The following is a 14198-nucleotide window of genomic DNA, read 5'->3' on the forward strand; positions in this document are numbered from 1 at the left end:
TCTAAAGCTGTGTTTCTGAAATAAACATTCAATGAAGACAGATAATAGATCATAGCAGGTTCTTGAGCAAAGCTGAATATCATAACTGCAAGATCTTTGAAATTTATATTATTGTTGGCCAATTTTTTTTTTCCCCTCTCAAAGAACAATAATTGCAAGAAGAGGACGTAGCTCCTGACCAATGCGTTTTAGCCTCCCTAAGAGGATCCACCTATACACAATATTGTATAATGATCTTTCTGTAATGAGTTTGCAATTTCATATAGCCTCAAAACACGCTCTGACTCCAAGAATCATAACATTTTTGTAGTGAACAACTGAATTTCAATACAGAATCAGAACTGACACGTAGCTCAGTAAGGAGTTTAGGTTCCATGAACAGTTTCACTTCCATACCACAACTTCAGTCAATTGACTTAAATTTGAATACAAATGGTTTATATGGCTCATTTTTGCCCTGCCAAAATATGAGGCTAATTTTACAAGAAAGAAAAAATACCCTAAGCAAAGTTTTGATGTTGGTGCTTTGTTTTACTGTGAAGATTTTCAAATGGAATTGTGAAATACTTTCACATATTTGATGACTGATGAAATTATTCTTTATGCTAACACAATAAAAAATGTTTTCCTGTATTACCAAATCAGACAATATTTTAGTCCAAGCATTCTTTTCTGAGGCACCCAATTTTGACCTGTTTTAATTAATATCTTGTTATATATTATGAAAATATTCTAATTTTTATTAGAAACATTTAATTATGACAGCACTAGATAAAATACATATTCATGGTAGTAGGCTGAATCTACTACACTCAGTTGGTTATGATGAAAAATATCCTAGTTTATAGACTATCCCTTATGAATAGGTAGAAAAAAATACTGACAGAAGTTGGCAAGCACTGTCTTCACTTTAAAGATGGAGAACCAAACACAAAAGGTGGGATTTACCTCACTCAACTTTTAGTGTTCCAGTAACCTCTAAACTATACTTTTATAACCCCACCAAAACCAAAACCCAGTCTGAATCTCTAGATGAGATGAATCACCTTGGCAATACCTAAATCTGTCCATTAACTGCACCGGAAAGTTAGACCAGGTTACTATCATCCACATCATGACACAGCCTTACTATCATCCAAGGCTCCAGTTACATCCACAGTAAAAAATTAAACAAACACATAGCAAGAGAAGTAATTTGCCAACAAACAGATCCCTGTATCCCCCAACTTAGCTTTTCTTGACCCTTTTCATTGGTGCAAAACACAGTAGCAATGCATTGTATTTCACTCAAAATATTCTTTCAAGAACCATTAAAAATAAGTTAAGAACTATAACTCACAGGAAAAAAAAAAAAGAAAAAGAAATAAAACCATCTCACATTTAAACCTCTGTCTTTAAAATACTTTGCAACACACACAAAAATATTTTTTTATAATTACCCATATCTGGGATCCAAAGCAATAGCCCTTGGATGCTCCATAGCTCCTGCTATTAATGTTGTTCTTAAAGTGCCATCTAGTTTCGCAACTTCAATTTGGTCCAAATTACTGTCTATCCAGTATATGTTTCCTGCAATCCAATCTACAGTGAGACCTTCAGGTGTGGCCAGGCCATGTTGAACTACCACCTCCACGGCACTAACACCTTAAAAAAAACAAACAACCAAAGATGGTGGGGGGTAAGTCCTAAAGAAGCAATGTAGAGTCTGATACAGTGAACATGGATATACAAGTCTATCATATGCTCTTGGAGAGAACTGCTGATTAATTTGATGGATGATAACACTTGTTCCATGTGACTTTTTGTTTTTACAAATGTGTAAAGAGTACAATTTCAGTAGTGTACAAATAAACATCCAAAGTAATCAAATGTTTGTTCGATGCTTTAAAAGTAAAGTTCTTAAACTTTCAATAAAGGTCAGAGATCACACACATAGTAACACAGGAAGATATGCCTTATTACCAATGACGTCTTTTGCAGCACCTGGAAAGTACGTGCTCATGCTTCATTTCCCAGTGACCAGACAATTAGACAGAACTCCTGCAGCTCTATTTCAGTTTTTTCTTAATCAGAAAATGCTAAAACCCACAGATTGTGATGAAGTTATAAATCACAGGGAGAACCCTGTTTGGACTACATATTGTGAAAAGCTCAAACAAACAGCCTTACTTAGTCACTATACTAACAGCTCTTCCCTACCAATACTTCCTCTGGAGGCTCTCAAAATTTTTCACATAAAGGGCAACTACATAAGCACTCTGGTAGCCCTCAGGACCTTCAGGAAGGCACAGTGCTGCTTGCAGATGCAAATCTTGACAGTTCTTGACAGCTGCAAGACTGAGGGAGTAAATTTTATTTTATTTTTTTAATACAGCACAGAAATTAGTTGGGTTCTGGTACAGTGTGATTATGTTACATGGTGACAGTAACACACGCAAACACCACAGCCATTAATGAAAAGTAGCAAGTCTTTGGATGTCTTTATATATTTAACATTGTAGGATATTTCTTTCTTGGGCTGGATCTGGTTCTAATACAATCTATTAAGGAGAAGAAAAACGCAGAAAAAAAACCCTAAAGGTATCAGAGAACATATGCATAAATGAACACAAACTTTTTCAGAAGCAAGATAAACATGTTTATCCTGTTAGCTCATGCAGAATGAAAACACCTGAATATACACTTCAACAAAGAACATTTTGTAGAAACCCTTTGTAAATATTATGAGATTATATCAAGTTATAGGCCATAATTATGTCACCAGGGCAAAGAACAATGCTATCTGAATGCTATAAAATTATGAAACAAAATCTTCCACCTAGCAGATGGATTATCAGACATCTGGTAAACTCTTACATATTTTTAATAAGGTGAAGGTGAATTACAAAAAAAAAAATTAAAAAAAAATCAATATTGCACTCATTGGAAAAGGAAGAAGTATCTATCAGGGTTTCTGCTCCCTACACACTATTCCAAGAGGAAACTTTTATATCTTTCTAATGTTTATAGAGTTGTTTTCTAAATCTACATCAAGCAGAATTTAGATATACACCTTTATAAAAGCAGTGTGTCATCACAAAATCTGTTTCTGTGTATGGTAGCTCAGTTATGAATTATCAGGTCTAACACCCTGTACTTGCAGTTGTTGAGAAATTAAAGATAAATTTCATACCTCCAGAGAGCTTGCCTCTGTAAATTTTGTCCTCTACCACATCTGTCCAGTACAGTAAACTCTGACTGAAATGAAAATCAAGTGCTATTGTGTTTCTTAAACCAGGAACTAAGAGGCTGTAGTCACGTTTGTGAAGATCAATTTTTCTGATCTCATGTCGAATAGAAAAAATTATGAAAGCTTCAAATGGATCTGGAAGCAGAAGATTATACATTTCAAAAGAATAATTGAAAAAGATATAGTTACATATTAATATAGATGACAACTGGAATAAAAACAAAACCAGAATACTACATACAGATGACTAAAACAATAATCTTTTGATAACCATTCTTTCAAATACAGTCAGTCCCACAGACTTCTCACTTCTCCCTTGTAGCATTATCTTTGATCCCAACTAAAGATGTTAAACATTAAATTCACCAAGATTGAACTCAACTATGGACCCATGCTTTGTAGCTCTACCACAAGTCCATAATTAGAGCCTTAAAAAGTCACGTTACCAAAAAATCAGAATGTTTTCTTAAAAGTTTCAGAAAAAAACAATCCATTAAATTGTACATTGCTTCAAATGCCTGTTAGTTGAAACAATTTGCTAAATATAAGTAATCTACTTTTAAATACAATATACCGTGTGTATTCAATTGAAGTGCTTAAAAAATGTCACTCCAAACTGCCAAGCAAGGAAGAAAATGAACATTTTATACACTTATTGATACACCCCATCACACATACAACTACCACTAAAGTTCTCCTTTGTTACTCAATTAATGCTAGACTATTTGTATCTGTGAGTTTTTATAAAATAGTATCTGTGAACATTCTCTGCACAGGCCAATCATACTATAAAATTCGCTTTTTATTATAGCTCTTACATATTTTAGATTAGGAAAAGTTTTTCAAATCAGTAGCTGCAATAATAACGAAAAGAAAAACTTGATTTTGCAAACTGTGGAATCAAATAATCAACTAGGTATATCCAGTTTAATAAAGAAATTTTTTCACACAATCCTTCTATGTGGGAAAGTAGCTTTCTTTCCTTCCCTCCCGCCTCCAGTCCCCCACTCCCCCAAACACCCCTGCCCCCAGTTCTTTCTCCTAGAGTGAAACACTAACTATACTGAGTTTACATTTTTCCATAAAATAAAACTTCCATTTTATACCAAAGACAGATTATTGGCAGTTTATAGCAATAGTCAATAATTCATTGTTCTAAAATGTTAAAATAAAGAGTTGCACAAAAGGATGAATATATACCTCTTTTCAGAAGGATTAATTTCATGTTCTTCTCTTGATAGCCACTACACACACAGATTAAATTATCTATGATGTTTTAAATTAATCAGGTACTTCAGCAGAGCTATATTTCTACTTTTGACATACTTGTTCACATTCTGGCTTGGGCTTTCCAAATGATACCCCTATTTGTTAAAGCAATGAATGACTTTCTGTAAAGCCAATTTTTCAAAGCTCTGCAGTAGTTAAAATAATTTAATGATGAATAGGATTACTGATACTAGTAGCTATTTCACACGTACCATTTATCTGAACCTGAGAAACACTTTAATAGCACTTTCCGATTTCTGATAAATTGGCAGCTATTATGCAGGCTACTGACATACATTGGCAATCCCAATGCATAAGAACACACATGATGGACATTACCAGTAGTTTCTTTAATGTTTCTCAGTAATTAAAAACACAATGCAAAAGGAAACCCAATAAATCTGTGCTATGTTGGATGGAGTTTTTCCATTTAAAGTAGAGGAAGTCTTATTTAAAATCTACATCAAGATGTACCTACAGTGCAAATTGTTAAGTACACCAATGAAAAGGACTAGAGTGCAATTGGATCTTGACAAATTTAAGGTACAGTAGTTAAGAATGTATATTAATGATAAGAAATGGGTAAGAAAACGCGTAGGCCAACTAATACTTTATAAACATTTCGTTTATTTGGAAATTTCGGTTTAATAAGAAGGTCATATCGTGCTTTTTTCACTTTCTTTCCCTTCCCATAATAACGCAAAGATTCAGATTCTTGGCTATTGTGGCTGACATACAGTGAAGTCATAGATATGATACCACAAAAAAGAATAACAGATATTGTGATAAACAAAAGACACCGCATTGCAGTGCAAAATTTCTCTGGAAAGAGTTCAGAAAGACAACGGAAACCATTTTACATAGGTTCCTCTATGATCCATGTGGCTAGCTAACTGATGCTAGCCACATGGATAGCATCAATTATTGCCTAGCTGGTGAGTTGTGATCCAGAGTTCAGCCACCACTTTGCTTTACATAATGTAGTAATCACCACAGTCTGGACAACCGGAGTCTAGAATTTTACTTATTACTGCCCTACTCTCCCTATTCTTGTACGTGCAGTAAGTATCACATTTCAAGGGTAATAAGCTGCATAAAATTGAGTATATAACTGATGGGATACCAGATCTGTAGAAAATAATTTAGAAAATTAGCTCAACAACGGCGCTGTAAATAAGGTCAACTAAATGCTTGCACCTGAAATAAATATGACATAATCCTTCCACTTCTTCCCCCTAAACTTTGGTGAATCCAGTCTACAATACTGTCCTCTGTCCTGAGTATGGCTCAAAGAAGAATATCAACTACAGGAATGCAAGAGGATATCATCAAGTGTTGTAAGAGGTCTAGAAAGCATGGCCTGTAAGGAAAGAATGAACAGTTTGGAATTGCTTAATCTAAAAAACAATGGAATAAAATGATGAGTGCAAGCACACAAAATTCTCCAAAGACATAAAAGCCTGATGAACTGAAAACAGGAAAATCTTGTTTTCTATATAAATAACAAGCAAGCCAAGGATTAAAGTCTGAAACTGGAGCAGGAAGACTCAGAAAGACTAGTGGGGAATGGAGGGGGGAATCTTAAGGACTGTGAAGCACTACAGCATCTCACCACTGAGAAACTTGGAGCTCACCACTGAAAGTGTCTTAAGATCTTTGAAAACAGATAACATCAGTATTAGCCTTTGATCTTCCTTCCACCTTATCATTCAATGACTATAAAATGAGCTATATTAAAGTGATTTAGAATTTTCAGACTGAATTGAAAGTTTTATTTAACATTATGCTTCAATCACGCCATAAAAGAAAATAAAGTATCAAATGGGCATAAGAAAAACTGAGAAACTGTTGTCTCACTTTTCTTAGTTTCCCGCACAAATGAATGTCACTGTGGGTTGTTTGGTTTTTTTTTCCCCTTAGATTCCAAATGCTGGCCATCTCTATTTGCTTCAACTTAAAGTTTGTTTCAACTTTGTTTCCTCCACCAAGTTCCTAACTCTGTCTTAAACACTTATTTTTTTCATTTTGTAACTCATTAAGAATGCACTTTTTGAATTACTGTAGATGTCTATAAGAAAACAAATAAGACCAGTCGAAAGTCACTAAGAGTAAGAAAAAAGCAATGTCATAAAATAAGAACTTTAACAGCAATGAATTAAAGTTCAGATATGCAGAACTGCAGCAATATGCCAGTAAAGGATGATTTGAGAGTCTACTATCTGAACAACATATGTTCCTGATCTCATACTGTATTAGTAACTATTAACATATGATAGTAACAATTACAGAGACACAAAGACTCAATTTAGAGATCATTCTGGAAATTACAACAACAGCCATTCCAGCCTGATGAATGTAAATCACATTCTTAATGAATTAAAAAATAGCTCTAAGGCACAAGTTGTAATTCACGAATGTTTGCTAAAAAGCTCTTTAGAAGAATATCCATGATACAAACATAAATTTTAATTACTGATTTTTTTTTTGCAGAAGAAAAATATTTTTCTTGCATCCAATAGATACTTCGGCAATAAGTAATTTACGGCCTTCATTACTACTGTAATGAAGCTCTAAAATGTTGTATAAAGTAGCTCATTGTCAAAGCAGATTGATTAGAATTTGCCTTTTCTGAAATAAGGACCATTAAGTTGGCTGCGAACTACTAAATCTCAGGTGACTAGCAACAGGAAACTTTGGTGTTTATTTCTAGCTTTCACACAATCATAGAATCATAGAATAGTTAGGGTTGGAAAGGACCTTAAGATCATCTAGTTCAAACCCCCCTTCCATGAGCAGGGACACCACACACCAAATCCTGTCACCCAAGGTTCTATCCAACCTGGCCTTGAAAGACTTAGCCTTACAGACTCAGAAGTTTTTCATGTAAATCATTTGAGGAAATGTTGAGTATCTGGAATAAATCAAGATGATCTTATTTATGGTATCTACTGAATAATGAACAATCTGAATAAGTGACAGTTTGGGAGACATTTCTACTAAGAGTTGATAAGATACTATCAAAGAATAAAAATAACAAAGAATAAAAACATAGAAAGAAATCCTTAACTAAAATTTTGAAAATCTAGAGAGCAAAATCAATGCTATTTGTAACTGTCTACAATGAGGTAAAGATATGGTGGCAGTTTCTATTGCACATACATGTTTGTATTTTATACACAAGACTGCACTTGAAAAATATACCCCTAATGTAGTTTCTAAATAATTTTGGAATCATTCACAGTAGTGAAAAATGAGGGGAATGCATTCCCCTCTCCTGTTTTGGTTTATGTTGGTTTCCTTCTTGATTAGTGAGCTGAAAGGCCTTACTAATGACCAAAACCAGGAACCAGAACGTCACAGGTGAAAAACCAGGTTAAACTGTGAATGCTAACAGGGAGTGGATAATTGACTATATGTGTGCGCATGACTGTTTAATATTACACTTCTGAACCCTCAAGTAACACTGATCAATACCATGATGTCACAGGCTGATCCACTTCTTCAAAATACATAGAAAATATACCATATTATACATATATATACACACACACTTATGTATATATATATCCCCTGTATATTAAATCTACATGAAAAATTATAAAACTCAAACAACTTAGGAATCATGTGATACTGATGTTCTTAGAAAGGCTTATATTGCCATACCACTTCATCCCGCATGAAGAATAGGGACAGCTTTAATTGAGTTCTTCATATTGCTGTCATCCATGCATTTGGACAATTCAGGCCTATATTTCTTTCAAAATTGAAATAACCTCTCACTAAAGGGACATAACAGCTATCAACATCTAGAATATTAAAAATACATTAAATTTCAACTCACCAGTACTAACACAGTTTTCTCCATCCTTACTGAGTTTCCAGCCTTCATAACAGGAACATTTGACAGTATTTTTATGCTGTTCGCAAACTTGACTACACTTAAGGTGCCTGGTACAGTAATCCATGATCTCACAAGTTTTGTTGTCTATACTAAGACTCAATCCTGTAGGGCAGGAGCACGCAATTCTTCCTCCAGGAATCACAGAACATTGATGGCTACATCCCCCATTGTTAAGTGAACATTCATCTGAAATAACACAGAAAAAAAATCCCAAACATTAAAGGCTGCAAGGCTAACAGGCGTCTAAGTAGCAGAAAATTAATTTTACATTTGTTAAACAGATTTCTAGATTCATTTTTTTATATTATCTAATTTATAAGTATTGGCATGGTAGCTTTACTGCACTACAATCTACATTATATTCATATATAATCTACATTATAAGCATTTGTCATAGTAGCTTTACTGCAACTTTCCAAGCTTGTAGCATGGCTGATGTACAATGTACATATATTTTCAGGCTTGCATGAGTATTATTTTATTCATTAATAATTAAAGTGTCCATACAGAGCCAGTTCAAAGACCTGATGCCCAGGGAAACAAGTGTACTTTCACAAATACTTCCCTACCTCCAGCCACTTGAGCTTTCAGGGAGAAGGCTTCAACTCTTAGTCCTACATATCCATATCACAAGTAACTTGTCAAAGAAATATGTACAAATTAGAAGTAAAAATCAGGATTTCTTTCTCCTTGTTTTCCAGTAAGATCAACTACAGGATACTACTGCTGCAATCTCTGTGTCATCACTCTCACACTATATTCTGCAGGTATTTGATGATTTACAAAGCTCTGCTAAGCAAATTGAAGTTGATTTAGGAAACCCTTAAAACACCTGAATTAAAAGCATGAAAATTGTGTCTGTGCGAAAGTCTGGGACCTTTAAAGCAAAGAAAAAAAAACAAACTACCAACCTATAGAACTATTCCTTACCTCATAGTACTACTGGTATCCAGCGTATCAATGGGAAGACCAAACTGACTTACTGTAGCTGGAAACTAGGCTTTTGTTTTGGGGTGTTTTTTCCTTTTTTTTTTTTTTTGGTGCCTTTTTATTATTTTGTTTGATTCTAACAAGTTCCTGAAAGCCTTGCTCGCTTACGGCAAGATGTATAAAATGCAGCAGATTCCTACAGAAGAAATATTTCCTTACCATTTAAAAAAACGCTGCACAAAAAACAACAAAATAAACAAACCAAAACAAAATAAAAAATACACCAATAAGAATAAGAACAACAAAGCCCTCTTCTAACAGTCCTTTGTTCAGATTTCAATTTTGGTCTTTTGCAGCTGTTTTTGTCACAAAGGATTCAAGTTCCTTTATGTTCCTAATGGCAAATGTGTTGTCCAACATCCCAACATCTCATCTTTCAGTTTATGGTTAGGTATGTTTTAAAGATAGCTAATTAAAAGCCACTGAAATACCTGTTGACTAATAACACACCAGCTAAAAGTTGGAACTATTATAATCCAAGCTTGGCCCTACATAGTAGCCAATAGGATAAAGGTGTCATAATGGGCTGCTACTAGTAGGAACATAATTGTCCAATCACAGAAATAGCAGAGAAATAATATAAATTATCTTACATTGTAATTTTTTTCACCTGGAGTCTAGACAGCATGAGATTCATGTGCAGCTCTCAGAGGATTTAGGTCTACAACACAATATATTCCAGAGGAGCACCGAATTTCAGGTCCTCCCCTGCAACACTAGCTGCAAGACTGACCAGCAGAACAGGACAGTGTGAAGATCTCTCTGACATACCCTGCAGCTGCTGTTGCCCAGCCAGTGAACTCTGCCTCCTGTGCTAAGCAACTGTGCTTAGTCCAGTGCAGGATCTCCTAGGAATGAAAGATCCTAGAGTGCAAAAATGCTTGTAAATATCTCCAAATGCTTTGCAACAGAATGTTGTAGCTTGGAAAACATCTTATGCAAAGCAAGGTCAGTGGCGAGAGGCAAACGATATAATAATAAAATAATAATTATAAAATCACCAAAATTTTTCCTAAAGCTGGGTAATGTTCAAGGATCACATCCTCCAAGCTCAGGAGTGGTGCATCCCAACATAGAGGAAGTCAGGCAAAAAGATGAGGTGACTTGCATGGATGAAGAAGAAGCTCCTGGAAAAACTCAGACACAAAAAGGAAGCCTAAAGAGGGTGGAAGCAAGGACAGGCAGCCTGAGAGGAATACAAAGAAACTGTCCAAGCAGCCAGGGATCAGGTCAGCAAAGCTAAAGCCCTCATAGAATTAAAGCTGACCAGAGATGTCAAGGGCAACAAGAAAAGCTTCCATAGGTATATCAGTGATAGAAGGAAAACGTGGGCCGTCTCCAGATTGAAATCGGAGACCTGGTTAGCTGGGATATGGAGAATGCTAAGGTATTCAATGACTTTTTTGCCTCAGTCTTCACTGTCAAGAGCTCCAAGTACACTGCTCAAGTCACAGAAGGCAAAGTCAGGGACTAGGAGAATGAAGAACTGCTCACTAAGGAAGCTGAAGGTACACAAATCCATGGGACCTGATGAGATGTATCTGTGGGATAAGAAAACTGGCAGATGAAGAGGCTAAGCCACTGGCTATCATATTCAAGAGGTTGTTGAAGTCTGAAGAAGTTCCCACTAACTGGAAAAGGGGAAAATAAATCCCAATTTTAAAAAGGGGAAAAAGGAAGACCTAAGGAACTACAGGCTGATCAGTCTCACCTCAGTGCCCAGCAAGATCATGGAGCAGATCCTCCTGAACACTGTGCTAAGGCACATGTAAAATAAGGAGGCAATAGGTGACAGCCAACACAGCTTCACTAAGGGTGAACTGTGCCTGACAAATTTGGTGACCTTATATGCATGCTGGGGTTACAGCACTGACATCCACCAAACCACAGCACTGGTGGATCAGGAAAGAGCAGCTGATGTCATATACCTGGACTTGTGCAAAATATTGGACACTGTCCAGCATCACATACTTGTCTAAAAAGGAGAAGCATGGATTTGATGGATGGACCACTCAGTGGGTAAGGAATTGCCTGGATGGTTGTGCTGAACAGCTGTGCTCAACAGCTCAATGTTCAAGTGAAGACCTGTGACGAGTGACATTCCTCAGGGGTCAGTATTGGGATTAGCGTCATTTAACATCTTTGTCAGTGACAGGGACAGTGGGACTCAGTGGAACCTCAGCAAGCTTTCTGGTGGCACCAGCTCATGTGGTGCATTTGACACACTGGAGAGAACAGATGCCATCCAGAGGGACCTTGACGTGGTTGAGAGGTGGGTCTGTGCAAACCTCAGGAAGTTCAACAAGGCCAAGTGTAAGGTCCTGCATGTGGGTCAGGGCAGTCCTAAGCACAGATACAGGGTGGGCACGGAACAGACTGAGAGCAGCCCTAAGGAGGAACACCTCTGGGTACTGAATGAAGAGAAACTGAACATGAGCCAGCCGCGCTCTGCATGCACACAGCCCAGAAAGCCAACTGTATACTGAGCTGCACCAAAAGGAGACCTTAAGCTTTTGTAGTTGGAGAGCTGAAAATTAGCTTATCCTTTCATATATAGCAGAGCCTTTAAAATTGTTTTTCTCTAGGAGTATTTTAAGGGGGTAGGAAATTAAGGAATTACCTAAGAATTATGTTTTCCCTTTTTTGAAGAGAACTAGTAATTCAAGCACAAACCCAGTATGACTGAAGTAAAAAAATCATCCTATAAGCTACTATAATAAAATTTCAGTAAGATAAACATGAGATCTGTTTTTTTAGGTAAAAAATATTATGACAAACAATAATAACAATAAAACAAGAATAATCAAGAAAATGTGTCTAAAAGTACCACAAAGGTCGCCTTCATCAGATCCATCAGGACAATCTCTTCTCCCATTGCAGAGCTTCTCAGGCTGTAGGCAGATGGAGGTATCATTAGCACAAGGGTATTTTGGTGGTCCACACATATAGCCCTCGCAATTATCCTCATCAGACTGATCCTCACAATCAATATCGCCATCACATAGCCACGCTTTGCTAATGCATCTCCCTTGGAGAAAAGAGACAATAAACACAGGGAATTAGACTGGAAGCAAACTTTAGGAAAAAAAAAAAACCTCAGTAGCATTACACAGATATTTGGTTTTATTATGCTTGCTATTAATAGCACTTTCCTCTTAGATGAAGAGAAAGAAGTCAACTTTTATGTATACTCTGAAGCAACATCCAGATCAATGTTGACAGTAATTTTCCAAACAACATCAATCCTAGCCATTCTATTCTAAACAGAACTGCATACAGGCAGGACACAGCCTCATAATCTGTTAAATATTACAAATTATAATAAAAAGCTTTACGTTTTGTTTCTTTTTAATTCTGCTTTTCTTCATCATTCTTCCTTTATCTTCTATTCCAAGAGCTTGCCATAGGAGCTACATTTCAATGTAAGTCTATTAGCATAGGTTTCAGAAACAAAATCTTTCCAGGAACTATACACAATACATTTCCACATTATGACAGGTAAATGATTATCCTTTAGACAAATCAATTACAGCAGATGAAACTTCCTATATGATTTCAGTTTTATCAAATCAGGGTTCAGATCCTTTCTTTCACTCCTCCAAAGATGGGGGGGAGGGAGAACTTTTCTGCTGATCATCAATGTCTAGAGGCAGCCTCTTAATTAGGAAAGGGGGAGTTGATCTTTAAAAAACATACAGGTATTAGATTAGCATCACCCAAAACAGGGATTTTATTAGGTGAAAAATAACTGAGATTAAGAATGCTACCACCTCCAGGTGTGCATCTGTGAGTGCTCTCTCTCGTGCCAAACTGATTTCCAGCTCTCAAGCATAAACTTGTTACTTGCTAGCTACAACCAGTATGGACTAGTTGTAAATTTTGACAACACCTAGACTGAAGTGGAATGTACCTTATTCTTTGAGTAATAAAGAGACAACAGGAAGAACCACAGGTTAGGAAGCTTGGGCTGTGCTTCTGCCTATAAACTATTTAGGTAGAGAAAAATCAGTCCGGAATGGGAAAGAAGATCCTGGAAATGTCTAGATCCATTGATGACAATGCTGGTGGATGCCCAGGGACTGACTAATGATGCCCGAGACTGGTAACTGCAAACGGTTGCACAGCGTGAAATTACACAACTTTTGGCCCCCTCTTCCCAGTTTAGCAACAATCCTCCAAACAGGAAGCTGAGACTGATCATGACTTTGTGGGGGGAGCAAGCGATTCATTGTGTGAAATAAACAATTGGAACAAAACGCTGTTTGCTCTTTAATGCACCTCAGTGTCACGTCTGCTACAGGCAGCCTTTTACTTCTGTACTATGACAATATAAAACCACCTCAAAAGGGATTCTTTATTGCTTTCCACACAGTGTAGCTAATGTCCCTAACTGTAACTATACTATCTGCTATAATACAGTAGCAGATTTCAGTTTTCTTTAAAGGAAATATTTGCTTGAGAGTAACATAACACTTTTCATTTTATATTTTAGTCATCTTTTAATGGGAAGGGTGCTAATGTCATCAAAGAGTGACAACAGGACAAAATATAGCAAAACAAGAACAATGAAAAATTTACGTTTCTGCAGCATATGTGAGACTGTTTTCACTTTCGATGAAGAAAACCAAGAACTGAAACTTTAGGATCAAACTACAGTGAGTGTGGTTTCAAACAACAGAACATCATTTTGCCAGTGCAATCACCTGGAAAACTTAAAAAGTGTCAATTAGAATGAAAATAAAAGGTGTCAATTAGAATGAAAAGCTTTCACCATTCTTTACAGTGGCCAAAGTCCCAAATATCCTACAA

At 36.2% G+C, this 14198-nt stretch overlaps 1 protein-coding gene across 1 annotated transcript in view; it reads right to left on the reverse strand.

Annotated features, from left to right (window-relative positions):
• Positions 1-14198, reverse strand: part of LRP1B (LDL receptor related protein 1B) — a 739603-nt gene that overhangs the window by 222961 nt on the left and 502444 nt on the right. Inside the window, exons 21-24 of the mRNA XM_061354354.1 lie at positions 12217-12417; positions 8340-8585; positions 3173-3364; positions 1440-1644 (exon numbers count right to left, since the gene is read on the reverse strand). Of these exons, the coding sequence (XP_061210338.1) occupies positions 1440-1644; positions 3173-3364; positions 8340-8585; positions 12217-12417 (844 nt within the window). The remainder of the gene's footprint in view (positions 1-1439; positions 1645-3172; positions 3365-8339; positions 8586-12216; positions 12418-14198) is intronic.

The sequence above is a fragment of the Neopsephotus bourkii genome, unplaced genomic scaffold, assembly GCF_033783945.1.
Source record: "Neopsephotus bourkii isolate Nb327-2 ecotype Australia unplaced genomic scaffold, CSIRO-AGI_Nbou_v1 NB_730, whole genome shotgun sequence".
Classification (NCBI taxonomy): domain Eukaryota; kingdom Metazoa; phylum Chordata; class Aves; order Psittaciformes; family Psittacidae; genus Neopsephotus; species Neopsephotus bourkii.